Raw genomic sequence first — 23,406 nt, 5'->3', positions numbered from 1 at the left:
GCCAGGAGAAAATGGGATGACATATTAAAAAATACTGAAAGAAAATAACTGTCAACCAAGAATTCTATACCTGGTGAAGTGATCCTATAGGAACGAAGGAGGAATAAAAATATTAAAGAGATTCTCTGAATGGAAGTAATGGAATGCTAATTAACATCAGTAAAAACATAAAAAGATAGTGCAAACCTCACTGGTAATGGCAGATATACAGCCATAGTTAGATTCTGCAATATGGAAGGAGTGGTGCATAATTCACTTACAACTCTAGTTTAAAAGTAATAAAAAATGAAAGTATTAAAAAATAACCATAACTATAATAGTCTGTTATTAGTTATACAATAAAAAATGTAAATTGCAATAGCAATAAGCTAAAATGTGAAGGAGAAGAGAAGTAAGAGTATAAAGTTTATGACTTTTTTTGAAGTTGAGTCATTATCATTTTAAAATAAGATGTTATAAATTTAAGATAATTTATGTCAGCTTCATGATAACCACAGGGGAAAATCCTGTAGTAATTGTACAAAGAACATGATAAATAAATCAAGACATATCAATATCAAAAGACATTAAAACACATCAAAAAAGATAGCAGAATAGGAAATAAGAAACAACTGATCTATAAAGCAATCAGAAAACAATTAACAAAATGGCAAGAGTAAGTCTTTATTTATCAGTAATTACTTTAAGGTGACTGAGTTCTCCAAATAAAAGACATAGAATGGCTGAATGGATAAAGAACCAAGATCCAACAATGTTTTCAAAAAGGAATTCACTTTAGCCTTAAAGACACACATAGGGAGTAAAGGGATGGAAAATGACGTTTCAAACAAATGATAACAACACAACAAAGCAGGAGTAGCTATACCTACACTGGACAAAATAAACTTTAAACTAAAAATGTTAAAAAAGAGATAAAGAAAATTATTAAATGATTATAAAAGGGTCAATACATCAAAAAGATATAACAATTGTAAATATTTCTGCAGTCAGTATTGGAGCCCCTAAATATATAAAGCCAAAAGGTAACCGAGCTTAAATAAGAAATCAACAGAAATACTATTATTATAGCTGGGGAATTTAATGCCCCCCTTCTCAACAATGGAGAGATCATACAGAGGATCAATATGAGAACAACAGATTTGAACAACACTATAGACCATATGGCCCTTAAGGACATATGCAGAGGATTCTACCCAACAATAGAATACACATTCTTCTCAGGCACATCGATCATTTTCTAGAATAAACTATCTGTTAGACCACAAAACAAGTCCTAGTAAATTGTAAATGATTGAAATTAAATCAAGTATCTTCTCTGACCACAATGTCATGAATCCAGAAATCAATAACAAAAGGAAAACTGGAAAATTTACAAACACATGAAAATTAAACAACACTCTCCTAAACAAGCAATGGATCAGAGAAGAAATTAAATGAGAAATAAAAAGTATTTTGAGACAAACAAAAATGGAAACATTACATATTGGAACCAGTGGAGTGCAAGATCCCAAATAAACAACAAAATTTTATGCCTTAAGAAACAAGCTGAACAAAAGTTAGAAAGAAAGGAAATAATAATAAAGATTAGAGTAGAAATAAATGAAATAGAGAATAGGAAACCAGTAGAAAAGATTAACCAAAGTAAGACTTGGTTCTTTGAAATGATAAACAAAATTTACAAAGCCCCACCTAACCAAAGAAACAAGAAAAAGGACCCAAATCAACTAAATTATAAATGGGAAATGAGACATTATAATGGATACTACAGAACTTCAAAGGATCTTAAGAGTCTATGATAAGCAACCACATGCCCACAAACTGGACAACCTAATAAAAATGGAAACTTTTTAAGAAACCTATAAACTACCAAGACTGAATAAGGAAGTTTAAAAATATGAACAAAAAAAAATATGAACAAAAAAAATAAAAATAAAAATATTAACAGACAAATTAGGAAGGATATTGACTCATTAATCAAAAATCTCCCGGGGATCCCTGGGTGGCTCAGCGGTTTGGTGCCCGGGATTGAGTCCCGCATTGGGGTCCTGGCTTGGAGTCTGCTTCTCCCTCTGCCTTTGTCTCTGCCTCTCTTTCTCTCTCTCTATGTCTATCATGAATAAATAAAAAATAAAAAAAATAAATCTTTAAAAAAAAAAATCTCCCAATAAAGAAAAGCTCAAGACCAGATGGCTTTATCAGTGAATTTTACCAAACATTCAAAGAGGAATTCACACCAATTCTTCCCAAGCTCTTCCAAGAAAATCAAAGGAGGGGGGCCATTCTCAAACTCATGAGGTCAGCATTATCCTGATACCAAATCCAAAAAAGGTCATTACCAAAAAAACAAAAAACAAACAAAAAAATCTTCAGGCCAATATCCCTGATGAATATCAATGCAAAAATTTTCAACAAAGTACTAGTAAACGAATTCAGCAGCACATTAAATGGACCATTCACCATGAGCAAATAGGATTTTCTGTTTGGAATGTGAGGATGGATAGTTTGACATATATAAATCAAGCATAGTGATACATCACATTAATAGAATGAAAGAAAAGAATCATATAATCATTTCAATAGAAGCAGAAACATTTGACAAAATTCAGTATTTATTCTGGATAAAACTCTTAGCAAATTAAGCATGGAAAAAAAATTTTCAACATAATAAAGGCCATATGTGACAAGCCCATAGCTAATATCATGCTCAATGATGAAAGGTTGAAACTTTCCCTTTAGGTCAGGAAAAAGACGACAGTGCCCACTATCACTGCTTCTATTCAACACAGTACTAGAAGTCCTGGCTAGAGCAATAAGGCAAGAAAAAAGAAATAAATACATAAAAATTTAAAAGGAAGAAGTAAAATGTCTCTATTTTCAAATGACAGTATCTTATATATAGAAAATCCTAAAGGTTCAATCAAGAAACTATTAGATCTTATCAATGGTTTCAGTGAAGTTGCAGGATCAACATATGAAAATCAGTAGCATTACTATACACCAACCACAAATTTTCAGGAAAGGAAATAATTGAAATTGGTCCCACTTAAAATAGCATCAAAAATAATAAAATATTTAAGGATAAATTTAAGGAGATGAAAGATCTGTACTTTGAAAACTACAAGAGCTTGATAAAATACATCAAAGGAGACACAAATAAATGGTAAAGTATCCCATGTTCATGGATTGGAGGAATTAATATTGTTAAAATGCCAATACTACCATAAGCCATCTATAGATTTATGGGAATCTGTATCAAGATTCCAAAGGCATTTTTTACAGAAGTAGAAAAAAAACTTTTAAAATTTATATGGAATCACAAAAGACCCTCCAAAAGCCAAAGAAATCCTAAGAACAAAGCAGAAAGTATCATGCTTCCTGATTTCAACCTAAACTGTAAAACAATAGTCATTGAAAGAGTATGGTACTGGCATGAAAGCAGATGAATAGAACAATGGAACAGAAATGAGAACCCAGAAATAAACCCAAACATTAATTAACTAATGTTTGACAAGGGAGCCAAGAATATTCAATGGAGAGAAGACAGTCTTTTCAAAAAATGGTGCTGGGATAATTGGATATTCACATGTAAAAGAATGAAATTGGGCCCATATTTTACTCCACTCACAAAAATTAATTCTAAATGGTTTAAAGACATAAATATAAGACCTGCCACCATGAAACCCCTAAAATAAAATAAAGAATAAAGCTCCTTGACATGAGTCTTGGCTGTGAAGTCTGGATATGACACCTACCACACAAGCAACAAAATCAAAAAATAAATGAGTGCAACTATATCAAACTAAAAAGCTCTACACAGCAAAAGAAACCATCAGCAAAGTGAAAAGAAAACCTATGAAAGGGGGAAAATATTTGCAAACCATATATCTGATAATGGGTTAATATCCAAAATACATAAAGAACACGTATAACTCAACAGCAAAAAACAAACAAATGAACAAAAAACAATTCAAAAATGGGCAAAGGACCTGAATAGCAATTTCTCCAAATAAGATACACCAAAAGCCAACAGGTACATGTAAAAATGCACAATCTCTCGAATCATCAGGAAAATATAAATCAAAGCCACAAGGAGATATTACCTCACATCTGTTAGAATGGCCATCATCAAAAAGACAACAGGTAACAAAAGCTGACATGGATGTGGAGAAAAGGGGCCATAATGCACTGTTGATAGGAATGTAAGTTGGTGCAATCACTGTGGAAAACAACATGGAGTTTCCTCAAAATGTTAAAAATAGGGGCACTTATTTTTAGGCGGCCACGGGGTGGCTCAGTGGTTGTGCATCTGCCTTTGGCTCAGGGTGTGATCCTGGAGTTCTGGGATCAAGTCCCACATCGGGCTCCCCGCATGGAATCTGATTCTCCCTCTGCCTATGTCTCTGCCTCTCTCTCTCTCTCTGTGTGTCTCTCATGAATAAATAAATAAAATATTTTTTTAAAAAAAGTTAAAAATAGAATTACCATATGACCCAGCATTCTCACTTCTGGGTATGTATCCAAAGAAAATGAAAACACTAAACTCAAAAATATACCTGCACCCGCATGTTCGTAGCATAATTATTAATAATAGCCAAGATATGGAAACAATCTAAGTGTCCATTGATGGATGAATGGGTAGATAAGGTGTGTATATAGGTACAATGGAACATTATTCAGCCATAAAAATTTGGAACTCCTACCATTTGTGACAACATGGATGGACTCTGAAGGCATTATGCTAAGTGAAATAAGAAAGAGGAAGACAAAAATTGTATGATCTCCCATATAATCTTAAAAAATAAGATTTAAAAACTTAAAAACCAAATTCAAAGGAAAAAAGACTTGTGGTTACCAGAAATAGAGGGTGATGGGAAAATGGAGAAAGGTGGTCAAAAGGTACAAACTTCCAGTTATAAGATAAATAATTACTAGGGATGTGAGGTAAAGCATGACGACTATAGTTAACACCGCTGGATTTATGTATTGGAAATCTAGGAAAGTTTTTAAATTCTAAGAGTTCTCATCACAAGAAAGTTTTTTTTTTTTCTCTTTCATTTTCTTTTTATTGTATCTTATATGAGAAATTGGATGTTAGCTGAATCTATTGTGGTAATTATTTTCCAATAGATGTAAATCAAACCACCATGCTGCATACCTCAACTTATTTTTTTTAATATTTTATTTATTTATTCATGAGAGACAGAGAGAGAGAGAGAGAGGTAGAGACACAGGCAGAGGGAGAAGCAGGCTCCATGCAAGGAGCCCGACGTAGAACTCGATCCTGGGACTTGATCCTGGGACTCCAGGATCACACCCTGGGCCAAAGGCAGGCGCTAAACCGCTGAGCCACCCAGGGATCCCTATGCCACAACTTAGACAGTGATGTATGTGAATTATTTCATGAAAACCGGGTGGGGTGAGTCTTTTGTTCTGCTAAAGAGCCAAGGCAGATTGTAAAATACTCTTCATTTAAAAAGTCACTATTATAACAGATAAAAGGGAAGAACTAGGAGGGAAAGTAGAAGCAGATAGGATTAAAGCAATTATTTTCCAGCGAATTCCTGACTCCCAGAAAGACAGCTAGAGGGACAAGGATGGATGTGGCTTGCAAAGACGGAGCACAATGAGGCTTCGCTGCAGAAGCACAGACAGAGCAGAAGGGTAGCTCCCTGGGGTCGCTCCCCAGAGTCCACAAATCCCAGAAGACGGTTCTGGTACGTTTCAACAGTGGGTAACAAAAGAAAACCTCAGCTGTGTCTTGTAAGATCACAGTGGACATCAATGGCGAATAGTTGTAGACAGGCCAGAACTGAAGTAAGCTAGAATGTTGCTGAAAATAAAGAAGTCAGAATTCATTGATCTGTAGGATTGGTGTGAAAAAGTCCATGTTATGCTAAATATTATATTTTTTAAAAAACTGACGCAAGTGATGTTTTCTCTGAAAGTTAAAATGTCATCTTAGCCAATTAACATTTCCACGTGATGGCTCTGTGTTAGGGATATTCCAGGGCTTTCACAATGATTAGCTTCTTGAACTTTTGCAACTCTCCTTTTTCAAGAGGAAGCAGGTTTGGAGAGTGGTGTGATTTCCTTGAGACTCCCCAGCAGAGAGGTGGCAGGTTAGTGTTTGAACCCACAGGTCTCATTTGTTTCCATGTTAGTGTCTTTTACTGGCCTCTGCTGTTTGCATGTCTGTATTAAGCATGACTATCCACATTTTTTCAGTACATAAAACCATTATTTTCCTAAAGATTTTATTTTCACAAGAATAAATTAAGCTGCAAGGGCTTTATCATGTTCTTCAAACACAATAACATGCTCCCATGAGTGGCGTCACCAACACGTTATGTTCACCAACACCGCGAGGCTTTTCTTATGGGTCCAAACTAAATAAAAGTCACCGACTTCACAGAACTTAGGAAACAATCTTCAAACATAAAGTTCACTAACAATTGAAAAAAACAATTGAACATTTGATTGGATAAACCAGTGATTTGGCTTATTTATTAGTTGTGAGATACGGGTAAGTTGTTTAAAGCCAGATGGGTGCTGCCCAATATGGTAGCCACTGCCAGGCAGCTATTTAAATTTAAATTAATTAAAATTAAGTGCAGTGATGAGTGAGTTCCTCAGTAGCACTAGCAACATTTCAACTGCTCAATAGCCACATATAGCCCGTGGTTGCCATGGATCGTGCAGAAAGTTCTCTTGAACAGCACTGCTGTCTTCCAAAAATCCAAAATCTGTGACCTGCTCTGAAGCTCAGCTCCCTGTCTGGTAATATCCGAGAGTTCCAATGATAATTATCACAGCTCTACTTTGGGGCAACACAAAACGATGCATGTAAAGTGCTTTGCATATTGTAAAATGTTATACTCAGGAGGTGTGGTCTTTTTTTTTTTTTTTTAATTATTGCAGTGTTGTAAAATCATGCAGTCTTTGAGATACCCATATTTTGGCCCTTGGATCTCACAATCATGTTAAGTTGTTTTCAGAAGTTGAGCTATATATATCTTGAAGCTGACATTTCTATTTTGTTCTTTAAGACTGAAGTATATCCACATTCTGCACCACTGACCATTTCTTTTAATACGAAAAGGTACCATTATATTATACATGTAATGTATTATATTGTATGTCTATAATATGAAAATCATTGTTTCACTGTAAGGATTATATCTTCTAGAAATTAATAGGGAACAAGTGCAACTACTTACAAGCTGATAAAAGTCCTAATCTTTTGCCCTGTTAGAAAGTGGTTATTGCAGGTTACAGAGAAGGTGAATGAATAACAACCTCCATGGTGCCTCATGGTGTCAGTGATAACCAGGTTTATTAACTCACAGTGGCCCTACTGACCTGCACGCCTCTCACTTAGATGAGAGAGAGAGAATGTCACTTCTTGGGACTTCTTGGGATGGATTGCTTTTCCTGGATCCCGACTGGTTTCTTTCAGGGAGCTCTGAATCTACGTGCCCACTGATGGTTGAAACGTTTAATCAGCATAATGGAAAGAAGCCTGAAGAATGTCCTCGTGGTTTCTTTTGGATTTCTGCTTCTCTTTACAGCCTACGGAGGTCTGCAGAGTCTGCAGGTAAGTGAGAACACTTCTGAATGGACATTTGTCTCCTGGCCTCCAAGAATCTCCTTGGTCACAGAAGATGAGGAATGTAGGATTTCTCATTAACCAATTCACTCCCAAATCCTGTCAAACAGTGGTTTTTATGTGCGAGCTTGCAACGCACAGCCCCACCCATTCCAGCTGACTGTGTGCTTGACCCTTGGATGAGGGGTGTGGGTCCTGGGTTAGTGATGTGATAAGGTTTTCTTTGCCTTTGGACAGTTAAAGGAAGAGACACAGGATCAATCATTGTGAATTCTATGGTTTCATGACTTTGGCTTTGTGGTTTGGGTAATAATGTGAATTTATCAGATTTCATCAGACTATATAGATTTAGGCCAAACAGTGAACTTGGCCAAACTGGTTTCTGTCAATTTGAACTCCATGGCATTCTTTCCTCCTTGGGCCTCTCTAAATGTCTGCAGCAGAGGTCACATGTGCCTACTAGAAGATTTGCTATATTTTCCCCAGACGGTTACTTTTTTTTTTTCCTGAAGTGTAGTTGCTGTGGGGCAGAATCCCAGGGAGAGCAAATGCTCCCTACCCCCTTCACACCCAGATCCTCCCCAGTCCACCTGGGCTCCTTGGGTGTAGAAGCATGTGTGACCATTGCTGAGGTCCCCTCTTTCTTGGAAGACCAGAGAAGTTCGAGAACCAGACCTGCAGCTCTGGCATGGAACAATCTCACCCATCCACTTTCCCTACCTTCTGTCCCAGCCCTAACTTGCCATATTTCTTTGCTTGCTGATCCAGAATATGTCAATATGGTTTCATTAGGACAGTTGTCTCCAGCAGTCAGGACTGAGCTAAGCAAAAGAAGGCAATGATGTGGACAGAAGTGACCTTAGGCCTGGCTGTGTCCCCACGATGTTGGGAGCATCTGCCTGTCCCTGTCATTTCCTTCAGCTCTCATCTGACTGGCACACATGGTCCCAGGATCCCCAAGGTCCCAGCCAGACTCGCCCCAGGACCCAGGCATGCACTTACACAGCCTCCCCCTACAGCAGCTGGGCCCTCTCACTCCTGGCTAGTGACCTCCTACTAGTCACTCAGATCTCCACTTGGATGTCACCCCCTTCTCCCCTTCCCTGACCCCTGGAACCAAAGTCTCTGGATGTGTTGCCCTGGTGCTGTGGCAGGCACTGCATTATGCCTGTGTGAGTCCATGATGCTAGGAGGATGGCCACCACTCCATGACCATGTCCCCCTGACAGCACATAGGATGGGTAACTCTGTGAGTGAAAGTCATCGGCTCAGGCTAACCTCCAGTTTATTTATTTATTTATTTAGGCTAACCTCCAGTTTATTTATTTATTTATTTATTTTTTTGTTTTTTTTTTGGCTAACCTCCAGTTTAACCCCCTTCCCAGGTTCTCCATGGGTTTAAAGATCCGACCCTACTCCCCAGGATTGAACTGAGACTACTCGTGCTCTAGTCTGGCAGGCTGCCCAGCCTCACTCCCCCAGAAGAGCTTAACGGCTCTGGCCAAAGCAGCTCAATGTTCTCTGCTGCCTCTCAGCTGAGGACAAGGCCCATGAAAACTCATCACCTCCCACCCTTCCTCAGGTTACCCTCTCATCCTCCAGATCTCACTTGGCCTTCACTCCCTCTAGACAGTCTTCCTGACTCCACTGGGCTGGCCCCTGAGCTTCCCTTGCAGGACTCAGGCCTATTGCAATGGCCTGTTTGCTGGTGTTACTGACCCCTGTCGGCTCCTGTCCACCATGTACTCCCGGAGGGCAGTGGCTGTCAATTTCCTGTTTCACTAGAGCAGTGCACAGAGCCTGTACTGGTAAGTGCTTAAGGCTACATTTGTTGAATGACTTGAGTGAATGTCCTACTTGCTTATATAAGCAGGTCTTGCATGATCCAAATTCCACATGCACACATCCTTATCCTCATACATGTGTTTTGCAGGCCTGCTCCCCTAACACATGCAGATACAGGCAATTGAACGTGCCCATTTACATAGAAAAGATCTTTGCTTTTAAAATTTGATTCCCACTTTGTCTACTGAGATCTGTCTTCCTTTGCAGTGGTTTGCAGTAGAATTAGATTATAAGTGACTAACATACCTTGCCGATTTGCAGCAGCACCATGCCTAGAAGAGAAATTCCAGTGCACAGAAGTGCTGCACGGTTGTCATTAACATGGAGGAGCTGAGCTCAGTAATACAGGATTTCATACGTTTGTGTTAAGGAAACAAAAGGCTCAGGCTGAACCAACTCTCACTCCACACTTCTGGCAACAAGAATCATAAGCAGAAATTTCCAGATAACCCCCACATCATGGAAAATGAACACTCAATTTCTATCTTCTAACAAGATTTCAGAATTTTCATGGGATTAGCTGTTGTTACTTTCAGTTTCAACTAATCCACAAATACTGTTATGTACCTGCTTTGGGCAAGGCATGGGGAGAGATATGGAAAAAACAGAACAATTTCCCATGTTCCAAGGGATCTTTGTCAGCTGGGGTGACATCTTGGGTCACAAGGGTGTGTGTGCTAGGCGTTAGATGAAATTCTAACTACAGGATCAAAGCTGAGGTCTCCATGGACCACATTATCCATGGGCCCTTGGAGACCCTTTATCTGCACTTGAGCACCCTTTGGAAAGCGAGGATAAGAAGGAAGGTCAGGGCACCCCAAGGGGTGGGGCAGGAAAGGAAGAGAGAAAGAAGAGAGAAGCCTGGAGTGTTGGAGTGTCCAGCACCTGGGCCTCAGGCTTCCCCTCTTCGGAGTCTCTGGCAGCAGCTGACCCTCTGTTGGGACTGTGGTAGTTTCCACTCTCGCCGCACCTGTCAGCTGGGAAGCCACAGGAAGCCTGTCGTGGCTGTCTCAGGAACCTAGTAGTGACCCAGAGCTCTTCCCCTTGGCGGTGGGCCCCTCTGACCAGGGTGGTTTTGTCCCCACAGAGCAGCCTGTACAGAGAGGAAGGCCTGGGCGTGACAGCACTCAGCACGCTGTACGGCGGGGTACTTCTGTCCTCCATGTTCCTCCCGCCGCTCCTGATTAAGAAGTTTGGCTGCAAATGGACCATCGTCGTCTCCATGTGCTGCTACGTGGCCTTCTCCCTGGGCAACTTCTATGCCAGCTGGTACGGCCCACACAGCTCACGCCCTGCTTCTGGGTCATGCCTCAGGCTCAGCTGCTCGGGTGCACATGGCTGGACGCGCCCAATGACACCTTGCTCCCACTTCAAAATGAGCGCCATTCCCTAAAATTCCTCTCTGCTTCTGGGATAGGAAACTGTGGAGGCTTTCCCCCCATTTTTTCCCATCAAGATGTCTCTGTCCATTTTGCTGTGCCCATTTCCTCCCCTAGGTCCCAGCCTGCTTCCCTCAGGCCTGTTCTGGGCCTTGAGCTTCCCTCTCTGCCCCAGGGCCCTTTTGTGACCACAGTGATGAAAGCTAGATGTCCAGGGTGCATTTCAGGAGACTTAGCAGAATGTGACCAATGGACCCACCACCACACCCTCATCATCGCAGAAAGTGGATGTGGCAGGGCTGGAACTAGACGTGCAGGGGCCCATGAGAGGGGTTCTCAGGGACCAAGCTCTAAGGGTACTGGCCCCACACTCTTATTCAAAAGAACACACCTGTCAAGCATCTCTTTGGAGGGATGCCCATTGACATCCCAGACATAAGATTATGGTGACTTCACATTCTTCTTTTTCTTATTGCCATAAAGTTTTCACCAATCAACCAATCAATGTTTCAATAAATAAATAAATCATTTTTTAAAGGTATAGCTGTTAGAAATACTCAGAAACCATACAGCCTTACTTGTAATCCCAGTTTATAGGTAGTTGCTTTCGAACGCAAAGTTCACAGGCAATGAATTTCTCTCTTGCAAATGAACCTGAACCAGAAATGGTGCTGGGTTTGGTCATTTATCTGAGTCTGATGGATGGTGAATCCATCAATCTAGCCAATCCATAAACATAATAATGCTTACAGGGGACTAAGCATGGTGTTTCCTTCTGCACAGAGGTAAGCATTTTGTCTTTCAGGTACACCTTGATTCCCACCTCCATACTGCTGGGCCTTGGGGCTGCCCCTCTGTGGTCCGCCCAATGCACATACCTCACAATCATGGGAAACACAGAAGCAAAGAAGGTGGGAAAAGTTGGCAGAGACGTGGTGAACCAGTATTTTGGCATCTTCTTTCTCATATTCCAGTCATCCGGTGTTTGGGGCAACCTGATCTCATCACTGGTGTTTGGCCAGACACCCACTCAAGGTAAAAGAAAACGGTGGTCAGTGATGGCACCTGAGAAGGTCCCCCATCCCATTGACACACATCTTTATTCTACGACCAGAGCAGGTGAGCCACCTGAGGACGTGATTCTCACTTGCCTGTGGCCCAGCCTCTCCTGGTTCCCAGCTGTTCTCCAGGATGGTCCATGTAGGTCTGAGGGTCTGTCGTCCACAAGGGCCCCAGCCATTCTGGTCCTTCCCTCCCAGGGCCAGGGGGAAACCCCTGAAGAGCAGAGCCCAGAGGAAACAGAGGGTCACTGCCAGTGGAACTCGGGTTCATGGAGCCATCACTATCCTTTTATTTTTTATTTTTTTTATTTTTATTTTTATTTTTTTATTTATTTATTCCTGATAGAGAGAGAGAGGCAGAGACACAGGCAGAGGGAGAAGCAGGCTCCATGCACCGGGAGCCCGACGTGGGATTCGATCCCGGGTCTCCAGGATCGCGCCCTGGGCCAAAGGCAGGCGCCAAACCGCTGCGCCACCCAGGGATCCCCATCACTATCCTTTTAGACTAAGAATGAGTTTGATTGATTTATCATCCCACTGAACTGATCCACTTTCCAGAGTCTTAAACGTTTCACATAAGACCAGTTGACCCTTAACTGATGTCAACATTTGACAGCTGGTGTCTTAACTCACGTCTTTCCCTGCCCTTGGCCAGACACAGATATAAGGTGTGTATCTGTTTTATGTCTGCACCCTTGGATGTCTGAGTATTTAAACCAAGGGCAGAGGAAATAAATCTCTTCAGTGCTCACAGGCAACCTTTATTCTTAGGGGGACGGGGGGAGAAGGGGAAGGTTCTGACTCCTGACTCTCTTTTTTTCTTTTTTAGAGTCATTTATTCCATTTTTATTTTTATTCCAACTCCTCATAGTAGAAGTGAGGCCTTTGTACACTAATGCTGTTTCATCCATATGAACAGTTAGGGAACATCTATTTGTTGATGATTACTACTATTCAGCACCTTGGCCTTTCATAAAATGCCTTAGACAATACAAAATGTTACATTTATCTTTCCCATGATATCAAATTATTGTAATTCTAATCTCTCAGAGTTAATAAATAGATTTGTAATGTGTATGAATATCTATAGGATTCCCAAACATGTGATTTATATTGGTTCTAATCAAAAGGATTTATTTTATTCTTTTCTCTACAATGGATTATTACTCATCCATAAAAAAGGAACAAAATCTTGCCATTTGCAATGACATGGCTGGAGCTAAAGAGTATTATGCTAAGTGAAACAAGCTAGAGAAAGACAAGTATCATATGATGTCACTCATGTGTGGAATTTAAGAAACAAAACAAACAAACATGGAGGTGGGAGGAAGAGAGGCAAACCAAGAAACAGACTCCCAATGTTAGAGAACAAACGGATGGTTACCAGAGGGGAGATGGGTAGGGATATAGGTTAAATAGATGATGGGGATTAAGGAGGGCACTGGTTGTGATGAGCACCGGGTAATGTGTGGAAGTACTGAATCACTAAATTCTACACCTGAAACTAGTATCACACTGTATGTTGAATAACTTTCTCCCATACTGACTCCTGACTCTAATCAGGATTAGTCCTATCTCTGCATCGTGGTCCTCGGTCTTGCTCTTCCCTATAAAGTCCACCTTTAGGAAACTCCAAAATCCTCCCTCCCATTTTTCTCATGTGATGCCATCACTTGCTAAGTGCATCTGAAGAAGGGAAACCATTGGGTTGATGGATACCTGGTTTTTACTAATTATTGCTATCAATAATCCAACAGAAACTGAGATTAAGGGTAAGTCTACAACACACCTGGCGTGAAACGGAGTGAACAGATTTACTTTTAATGACATTCAGGCAAGTGAGCTTAATTCTCCAAGTGATCCCAGGACACAGACTCAGAGGAGTGAGGCATCCCCAGAGCCCTGCAAGCCTCCTTTGCCTCCCTCGACCTCTGACCTCCCTCCAAACCACCTCTCGTTCTTTGGGCTGTGGCTCTCACCAGTCGAGGGGGACTTTCAGAGTTCTATGTGATGAGATTTCTATTATGACAAGTGCTCTTTCTTCCATGACATCTTCCTCCCTCTCCCCAGCACCTCAGACATGGTCTGAGAGTCATTGGCAGTGCACATTTTATTCTTTCAGCAGATAGGGAAACTAACACTCAGAAGGGGTGTGAAATGACCTACCCAAGGTCATGGAATCTGAAAGAGAACCCAGCAGTTCTGACACCTATTCTAATGTACCTTATTTCTTCTTGATTCTTCTGGAAACGTTGAGCATGTTCCTTATGTCCAGAAAGTAATATAACAAGCAACTAGCATTTACTACACATTTGTCCAGGGTCTTAAAATGTGCGCCTAAGGGAAAGGGTGATTTGAGGTAGCTGGTCAAACAAACCCATGTCCCATGCTCTTGACCTATGGTCACCCTTGCCTTGAGCGTGTCCAGGCTCTTGTTAGCTACGTATTTCATTCCTCCCGCCCCTCATCCTGTCAGTTTCCCACATTCTCACATCATCTTTTTGCTTCCAACTGCACAGAGGCCATCCCAGAGGAGCAGCTTCTGTCCTGTGGGGCCAGCGACTGCCTGATGGCCACAGCGCCCACCAACAGCACCCAGCGTCCTTCGCAGACTCTAATCTACACCCTGCTGGGCATCTACACGGGTATGTGCTCACAGAGGGTGTGGTCCCCAGGAAAGCAAACCCAACTCCTTCCTGTGTTGAAAAAGAGTATCTTCCCAAAGTATAAATATTCCTGCAAAATGAGTTCAGCTGGGTTGTACTTAGGTATTTTTCGTACGAAATCCAATACAGCAGAACAGGGCTATCTGACGGTTTCCTATGATGATAGAATCGTTTTTCTCTTTTGTGAAGCCCAATACAGTGGCCAGTAGCTACATGTGCTTGCTTATATTTTTATTAACTAAATTAAAAATACTGTTCCAAAGTCACAATGGTGAGGATTGAGACTGTGCTGTGCTCTCAAGGCACAGCTCAGGCCACAGAAATGCATCTTCTGCACTCTAAGCTCCTGTGTGAGATTCCCCTCATCAACACGCAGCCCTCTGAGCATCCCCCTGCATGAAAGCAATATCAGTCCCCCTGCGGTTCCCGGCAGCCACCCCAGACCCAGAGCACATGATACCCACCTCCTGGTTCACACAATCCAGCAACTTAGGGGAGTGCGGTCTGGACATTTATGTGAAACAGGGACCATGCCTTTGTTCTGTGGAGAAACTCTTATTATTCAGATCCTGGCTTCCTTGCAGAGTTTCATGGGTCTTCTTTCTGCAAGCAAGGCCATGTTACCATAAAGACACACACATACAAGGAATGGAGAATCAGGGAAAGAGAATTCTGCTCCCCAGGGTAATTTTCCATGATTTCCTCTGTCCTCAGGATGATATTCCTTGCAAAGCCATTCACTTTAGTATATTCAATGAGTGACACCAGCTCATTCATGCCCCTTCAGCAGGTTCTGGGTCACGGGACAGCTCTGGACACACACACATTTTTACTTTTCCTAGCAAAAATGTGGTTTCTGTACCATGATCCACCCCTCGTGACTGCCTTGTGGCTCTTGTCCTGGGATAATGCGTGTCCTGAGGGCTTCGTGTGCCTGCCCACGGTGGGAGGCCATGGTCCTGAGTCCCTGGGGAGCTGACACGACTCCTCCACATGATTACGCACGACCTATGGATGGGCTGCTCTGGAAGCTGCTTCACAATTGAGGTGCCGGAGGCCCCATGAGGGCGGCTCTAATGATTTGGTGGCACTTATGGCTCTCGAGAAAACTAGTGACAACGTGTGACCTTGGCACGAGCTCAGCAGACCTCCACGTGGTGTTTAATGAGCATCGTTAAAATGCAGTTGTACCGACCTGGGGAGAAGGATTGTGTTTAGCCGGGAAGACAGTGGCTGCAGGACAGCAATAAGGCTGAGAAGTCAGCTGTCACATCTGTGGGGGGAGCCTGCTGAGGGGCTATGGGGTCAGGCTTCACCAGCTCTGCCCACCACCTGGCAGAGAGCTGCTTTGTAGACCTGGCGGTCTCAGGGACGCCCGGCCCATGCGCTGCAGCGGGACGGACCTTGTGTCACATGAGCTGGTGAGATGAAGCAAAGAGAAAAAATAATTCAAGTCACCTTTAGAGGCTGACAGGTCTGAGCCATCGGACTAGACATCGTGGCTGAGAGCCGTTCTGAAGGGTTTCCACTGCTTTTCAGAGAAAGAAGCATCAGGCTCTTGAATGAACCTGTGGCTCCTGGAGCGCTGGGTGTCATTCGCGTTGCCAGAGAGGAGGAACCAGGGACAGATACGCAGCTATCATGAGACCAGTAAGGAATGAGATGGTTTCTTGGTAAAGATGAAAAGGAATAAATAAACACTAGCCCTCCATCCAAATAACGAAGGGGCGTAAGGCACAGAAAGGGGTGGGCGGTCACACCTCCTGGATTGTGAAGGCGCAGGGTCCCCTCTATGGGGACATGAATCTTTGCCTTGAATAAAATGTGTTTGCATCGTCAGCCCATCCATGTGGTTTAAAGCACACCCGCCGTGAAAGGGAAAGCCCCCCCTGCATCCCTCCCCACCCTCCTGGGCCCCCAGTCGCCCCCCGTGGCCTGAAGTTCCTGGACACAGAGCAGCACGTGTGACAGCGCTACCCCCTCTGCCTTCCCCTCTGAAAACAGCGCAGCCCTGCACCCTAACTCCCCAGCTGCTCCCCATGGGTGCCCCTTAGAATTTAGAGCTGCTTCGTCTCCCATCTTCGAATGTGCAACATCCCCTTCATGTTCGGGACGCCCCGCAATGCATGCACCCAGTTCCCACCGCAGAACATTAGGGGAAACGCATTTGGAATAAACACAAAGCTTAGCAAGGGATAACCTTTTGGGACTCAAAATCCTGAGAAGGGAGCCCGGCTGTTGCTGGAAGTTACCTGAGGGTGAGGACAAGGGAATAGCCTCGGTTGAGGGTGCTGAGGACCTCAGGGCCTCGCGGGGTTTGAGCTGCAGGCCAGAGGCTCTGGTCGGGCTCGGCAGCCTCGTTTCATGGCTTAAATGAGGATATTTGAAATCGATGCCCCAAAGGGGAGAAGGAAGTAAATCAGTGCCACGTAGCCAGGACTTCCCGGCTCCTGTGAGCACCCCAGCCCCCCCCCTCTGTCCTCCCTGCAGGGAGCGGTGTCCTGGCGGTCCTGCTCATAGCCTTATTTCTCGAGCCCATCAAAGATGCTCAACAGAAAAGCGAAGGAGAGAAGAAATCATCTTTCTGGTCCACCCTGCTGTCGACCTTCAAGCTCCTTCGAGACAAGCGCCTGCGCCTACTGGTGCTGCTGCCGATGTACAGCGGATTTGAGCAAGCCTTCCTCGCTGGCGACTACACCAGGGTATGTACGAGAGCACCCAACACCTGCGTTTGCGTGTCGCGGGGGCTGCTGGGGGCGCGCCAGGCCCTTCCCGGCCGTGGAGAGCAGAGTTTATGGTTCAGCATCTCAGCTTCCAGGCTACTTCCGCCCCCTGGAGCTTGGCCTTGTCTAGAGGGCCCACCTCCTGGTCGAGATGTGTCCTTAGGGAAAGGGCCTGAGCTGTGAGGCATCATGTGTAACACTTCCTTGTGTTATGCCTGCCTGCACCTCACCCTATGCCCTTATTTTAGGGAAAAACGTGAAACCCATGAGTTACACCGAGTGACACTGGGATTCCTTCTCATGCTAGTTTTCAAATTGTGCATTTCAATCTGGAAATGGATGTGGCTCTGGGGCACAGTGGCCCTGTCTTTCTCTAGATGCCCGCCTGCCCACTTCGTGCATAGGGAAGGCCTCGTGAGGGCAGGCTGGCAGAGGGACACCTCTGCCGGGGCTGGCACATCAGGAACACAGGTCCACCATCCACCACTGTCCCTCGTGGCCGTGGCGTGCTCACCAAGATTCTGTTTCCACGACTCTCTGCCCATGTGCTGTCCTTTCCTGAAGACCCTCCTAGGGTGCCATAGGAGGGACGCCATAAACTAGGCTGTTTATGCAGAGATCCCCTTTCCAGAAAGTGCTACGTAGGACCTGGGGCAGCCAAGGGGCCACAGAGCCAGGACAAGTCCACTCCTCCAGGATTGTCCTTCCTTGACCAGGAAACGTCTCCCACTCCGTGCCTACCGCAGCTCCCTCCCCGGTAGACGTGCCACACTAGCAAGATGCCCAGTTAAATTAAAATTTCAGGTCGCCACCAACATCTTTTAGGACATGTACGTTCCGTGCAGGATTCGTGGGTCCTAGATTCTCTCCGGTAGCCCCTGCTCCTGGGACAGTCTTGCTGGAGGGTCTTGGAGTTCCAAAGACCAATGACAAAAATGACAAAACAGCCCTTTCGCATTTGGCCACGTCCCCTCCACGTGGAGTGGGACCTCAGCCACAGCCCCTGCCGTCCCAGAGCAGTGGGGCTTCCTGTCCAGCCTGCCCATCTGTGTGTCTGTCCTGATTCTTCCCGGGGACGGGAGCGGCCAGTGTGGTGTGAGGGCACTGGGTCCAGGCAGAGGTCCGTGCCCTCTGTACCCTGCAGTCCCACGCAGGAGAACTCCCTTCTTCTTCTCCCTGCAGAGATTCCCTTCATTTTCTTCACATCTGCTTCTTTTCTATTAGGATTTTATTTTATTTGTAGAGCTCTTTCCGCTTCACAGCAAGGTTGACAGAAGGTGTCAGGAGCCCCATATGGCCCAGCCCCACACATGCACAGTCTCCCCCATTATAACGTCCCTCCTCAGAGGGGGCGTTGGTTCCAGCCGGTGAACTTGCCACGACACGTCATCATCACCCCTGTGAGGGGTCACTCTGGGTGCTGTGCGGCCCCCGGGGGTTTGGACAGAAGTATCAGGACACACGTCCACTGTTGTGGGATCACGCAGAATGGCTGCCTCAAGCATCCTCTGTGCTCCACCTGTTCCATTCATCCCTCCCACCTTCTGCTAACCGTCTGGTATGCAGAACGGGAAATGACCAGCCCCACTAGGAATTGCTCAGATTAGCCCCTAATTCCTAAGGAGAGCGACGTAGGCAAAGGATGTGCAGGGACGCTTCTGTGCAGGAGTCCTTGGGGGTTCCTGCCCGGCATGAGCGTCTCCTCCTCCACCAGGTGCCGTGAGGCCACCATGAAGGTCTGGGCCCGTCCAGCACGTCGGCTGTCCCACGGCAGACCGCGTGTTAGTGTCAACCGTAACCCCCCATCCAGACCAACCCCCGCGCCCCGAGCCACCAGGTAACGACGCCCCCTGTGCTTCCTCCCGCAGTCCTACACCACCTGCGCCCTGGGCATCCAGTTCGTCGGCTACGTGATGATCTGCTTCTCTGCCACCAACTCGCTGTGCTCCGTGCTCTACGGGAGGCTGTCCCAGTACACGGGCAGAAAGGCCCTCTACGGGCTGGGTAGGCGACCCCTGGCCAGACTCGGGAATGGGGACCAAGGGGTGGGAGGAAGGCCATGCTCTGCTCAGGAGCGAGTGCATGGGGGCTTCCATGCACCATGCACCGCAGGGAGGCTTCCTGTAGGAGGTGACCCGCCCTCCTGCCTTCTACATTTTTTTATTTAAATTCACCTTGCCAACATATAGTAGAACACCCAGTGCTTATCCCATCAAGTACACGTGTCACCCTCTGTCTCTGTTGGGAAGAAAGAAGAAGCAGACACAGGGTGAATAATGAGAAACGAGGGTGTTGGCAACACAGTTTACCCGGCCCCCCAGTCAGGGTATGAGGTATCTGCGGCGACGACACGGTGAGAAGGGAGAGCGATGAGCTGACCAGGGGCCGTGTCACCCGCATAGGTTTTCCCATCTTGTCCCTACGATCGCCCTGTGGCGTGGCCACTGCCCGCTTCACAGACACAGAAACCCAGGAACAGAGGAGTGTTGTGACAGGCCCGAGGCACACAGCGAAGGCCGCAGGCACCTCCCCTCTTCCCTGTCAGCAGCTGTTCTTGGGCTACATTGCAGTAATAGAGGTCTCGGTGTCCATGGGAATCAGGCCAGAACTCACGAGCCACCGGGGTAGCATCAGGGGGGTGAGCTGAGTGCCTCTGCCCACCCCTCCGTGCACCTCCGCACCTGCTGGGGAGCCTCAGGGAGAGGCTGGGGCGCTGCAATCCCCCTCCTTCTGTTACTCTGGGGTCTCCTCAGCTGGGGCACCATGACACTCCCTGCGGGGAGCAGGGCTCATCACCCCGAGCCCGGCCTGGATGGTGGGGGCCCAGGGGTCCGCAGAGGCTCACCCCCTGCCAAGCTGGAGTATTTCCAGGAGACACTATTTACCTGTTGAAGCAAACAAAGGCTCCTTCACCATCGGGGGTCCCAGCCTCCTGGGGCTGCGCTCACATCCTGGTTTCTGCCCCCCCGTGTGCACAGGTGCGGTGACCCACCTGTCTTGCATCGTAGCCCTCTTGCTGTGGAAACCTCACCCCGACCAGCTGGCCGTGTTCTTCGTGTTTTCTGGCCTCTGGGGCGTGGCTGATGCCGTCTGGCAGACACAAAACAATGGTGAGTGTCCTGTCCCCGAGTCCCCTCTTGGGGGTCCCTACCTAGGCCAGCCGTGGACACGTGGTGGGCAGAGGGCCACGTGGTGGGGAAGTGTCGTGCCACCTGGTGACACTAGAGCAGGAGGCAAGAGGGGGATGAGGCTCTAGGTGCCAGCTTGGATTTGAGCGTTTCTTCAGTCCCACAATGCAAAAGGAGGGAATCACCTGCGGATACAACTTCCTTTCCTAAGAATGTCAGGTTCCTCGCGGCTTTCTGTTTGCGGAGTGTCCCTGAGCAGGGACGTGGCCATGTGCTGCGCGCTGGAACCATGGGGCTGGAGAGGCCTTCGAGGCACCCCCGGCCCAATGGGGACAGAGGTGTGGGACCTCCGCGTGGAAGAGCGAGCAGGTGCCTGTAACTGCAGCCGACTGGAGGCAGTGGGACGGGGCGTGTGGTGCCCTGGGAACTGAGCTGGGGGCGGTTGGGGCTTCGTCTGGGGTCAGGCCTGAGTCAGACCCTGGCTGGCTGTACTCAGGTGGGGCTGCTGTGTAGGAGGCCGGTGGCTGCAGGGGCACCCAGGGGAGGCCGGGGTGCTGGGAGGGAGGCTGCAAGGCTGACCCCATGGTGCAGAGTCCGTGTCCGGTGAGGTCCGCTCCCTGGTTCACAGAGCTGTCTTCTCGCTGTTCCTCCTAGGGCAGGAGGGACATGGAGGTTATAAGGACACAAATCCAATTGAGGAGGACTCTGCCTCAAGACTAGATTGCCCCCAGAGACCCCATCGCCTCACGCCGTCACCTTGGGGTTAGGGTTCACCCTATGAATTTGGTGGACACAACTAATCTGGCCACAGCAGCTGGACATGCTGGGGGCACAGGCTGGGCTAGGTGCTGGGTGAGGTGGTGAGACTGGGGGCCTGACGGGGGCCCAGGCTGCCCAGGGAAGGCTCCGGCTCTGCTCAACATCGGTGCAAGCAACAGGAAAGATGCAAGCAGGAAGCGACAAGGTCAGCCCACCGGGTTATGGGGGGACAAAGGGCTGCTGCACTAACTGTCCCCCTCATCCCTCGTCCTCCCTCATGTCCTGAGAGAAGATGAGACAGACCTGCAACGAGGCAGCCACAGCACAGAGCAGGAGAGGAGATGCAGGTGGAGGCAGAGCTCGGAGCAGGAAGCTGAGGGGCTGGTGGGTAGGTGGGACGTGTGGCTGCAGGCACAGTGTCCCCAGGATGGGGTTACAAAGGGCAGATGAGCAAAGGCAGAGAGATGACACTCAGCGCTGAGGCGTGGTTGTTGGTAGGGTTCACTGCTCTCCATGATTGCATTTGGGTTCAGAGTTAGGGACCATGCTAAGAATGGGGGAGGATGGCAAGCGGCCAGGGAAGGAGAAGGTAGGGGAGCTGAATGAGGACATGAGGACAAGGAATGAGGGGGGCAGGATGACAGAGGGGTCCCCATTGGCCAGAGGAAGGCTGCCCTTTATATGCAGACCAAAGAGGGGAGTGGGAGTGAAGAGCCATGGGGGCCTTGTCACCATGGGGAGAGGAGTCAGCAGGGTTCCCACGGAGCGCCAGCCAGTGACAACATGACAGACGGCGTGACTGCGGTCACTGCGTGCCTGGTGCCGTCAGTCCTGGGGATTGTGCTCCCGAACTGAGCCCGCCAGCCAGGCAGCCAGTTAGGCAGTCTCTGGGGCAAACCAGGAGGGCAGAGCGTGCGTGAGCATGTGTAGAGCCCGAGACCCAGCCACCCACAAAACAGAGGACAGGAGGCTGTGACAGGGCACCAGCCAGCCTTACGGGATGCCACGTGACACGGAGGCCACCAGGGGTCAAACCACGGGTGGTGTCTATGGGCCGCAAGGCGCCCCAGGGACACGCAGTGGGAGAGACAAAGCAGAGGCGGGCAGGTGACGACAGCACAGGGGTCAGGGGGCCTGGCCCTGACAGCAGGGATGCACACACAATGCTGGGCTGCTGCACCTAAGGGTTCAGGGTAGGGTGCTGTCCACGGAGCAGCACCGTCCCACTAAGCCAGGGGCCACCATGGTTACCACGCAGCACAGAACAGCAGGGGTGGCCCGGGTTAGGGGCGAGGGGCCTAAGCCTAGGAGCAGAGGCCCAGTGGGAGGCCAAGGAGGCGGGGTGGGGATCAGAGCAGGCGCTTGGCTGCCCCCAGGGAGGCCTGCTGTGGGAGGCAGCAGTAGCCGAGCCACTGGGGTGTGGGGGGGGGCGCCTGTGTCCTCTGTGGGTCCTGCTTTCTGAGGTGAGACGAGCCATCGCAGGGGGGTGTCAGAGACACCAGTAGAAGAGAGGCAGGAAGCAGGGGTGTGGGTGGCACGCATACCAGAGGTGACTGATGGCTTCCATTTGGCAGGGGAGAATGAAAATGACAACCCTGAGTCCCCAGAGGCCCATCTGCCTGGGACAGGAAGGGGTGCTGGGGGCCCCAGGATTTAGCTCCAAAGAGAGCCTTGTCCCCAGGTAACATTGCCACCCAGCCCCGCTCTGGGAAACATGTGTAGGCTAAAAACTGGGTCAACCCAGAGGCAACTCCAGGGCTGGAGGCCTGGCTGCTGACCCACACCCAGACCCCAGGGGTCCGGGCTCTGCAGCCTCCCCACCGCCTCAGCCATGCAGGTGGCTCTCATAAACCTCTGAGGCATGTGCAAACATGTGTGCGATCAGGGCCGTGATCGCAAGTGGTTGGAGCAAGGTCAGCACCTGGCAGGGCTGAGCTCGAAGTGTCACTCCAGTAGAAGTGCTGACCCCATGGAGGATTGGTAAAGACAAACGGACGTGAGCTCTGTAGACGGTCCCCAACTGTAAACCAGGGACAGGTCCCATCACGCAGGCAGCATCACAAGAGAATTTCTTTCAACCTCCGCATGCAGATTGTCCCGAGCACCACACATGCACGTGTGTCCCGAGCACCACACATGCACGTGCCAGCTTGCCCCCGACAGCCGTAGCTGACACCTCTGAGCCCCTGGGAATTTTTCAAGTATTTACACATTACAAGTCAGGTAGGGGTCTGGGTAA

At 47.3% G+C, this 23,406-nt stretch overlaps 1 protein-coding gene across 4 annotated transcripts in view; it reads left to right on the top strand.

Annotated features, from left to right (window-relative positions):
• UNC93A (unc-93 homolog A) overlaps window positions 1-23,406 on the top strand; it is a 41,214-nt gene that overhangs the window by 5,365 nt on the left and 12,443 nt on the right. For 2 of the 4 annotated variants that reach the window (XM_041746507.1, XM_041746508.1), the window contains exons 2-8: window positions 7,457-7,594; window positions 10,539-10,720; window positions 11,636-11,865; window positions 14,411-14,536; window positions 17,048-17,259; window positions 19,149-19,284; window positions 20,259-20,390. In XM_041746507.1, the coding sequence (XP_041602441.1) occupies window positions 7,508-7,594; window positions 10,539-10,720; window positions 11,636-11,865; window positions 14,411-14,536; window positions 17,048-17,259; window positions 19,149-19,284; window positions 20,259-20,390 (1,105 nt within the window). In that variant the 5' untranslated portion in view covers window positions 7,457-7,507. Of the gene's footprint in view, window positions 1-6,061; window positions 6,120-7,456; window positions 7,595-10,538; window positions 10,721-11,635; window positions 11,866-14,410; window positions 14,537-17,047; window positions 17,260-19,148; window positions 19,285-20,258; window positions 20,391-23,406 lie in introns of all 4 variants that reach the window. The other 2 variants (XM_041746509.1, XM_041746510.1) reach the window with 2 other exon arrangements.

Source organism: Vulpes lagopus, chromosome 2 (genome assembly GCF_018345385.1).
Source record: "Vulpes lagopus strain Blue_001 chromosome 2, ASM1834538v1, whole genome shotgun sequence".
Classification (NCBI taxonomy): Eukaryota; Metazoa; Chordata; class Mammalia; order Carnivora; family Canidae; genus Vulpes; species Vulpes lagopus.
This window is presented reverse-complemented; position numbering and strand designations above follow the sequence as displayed.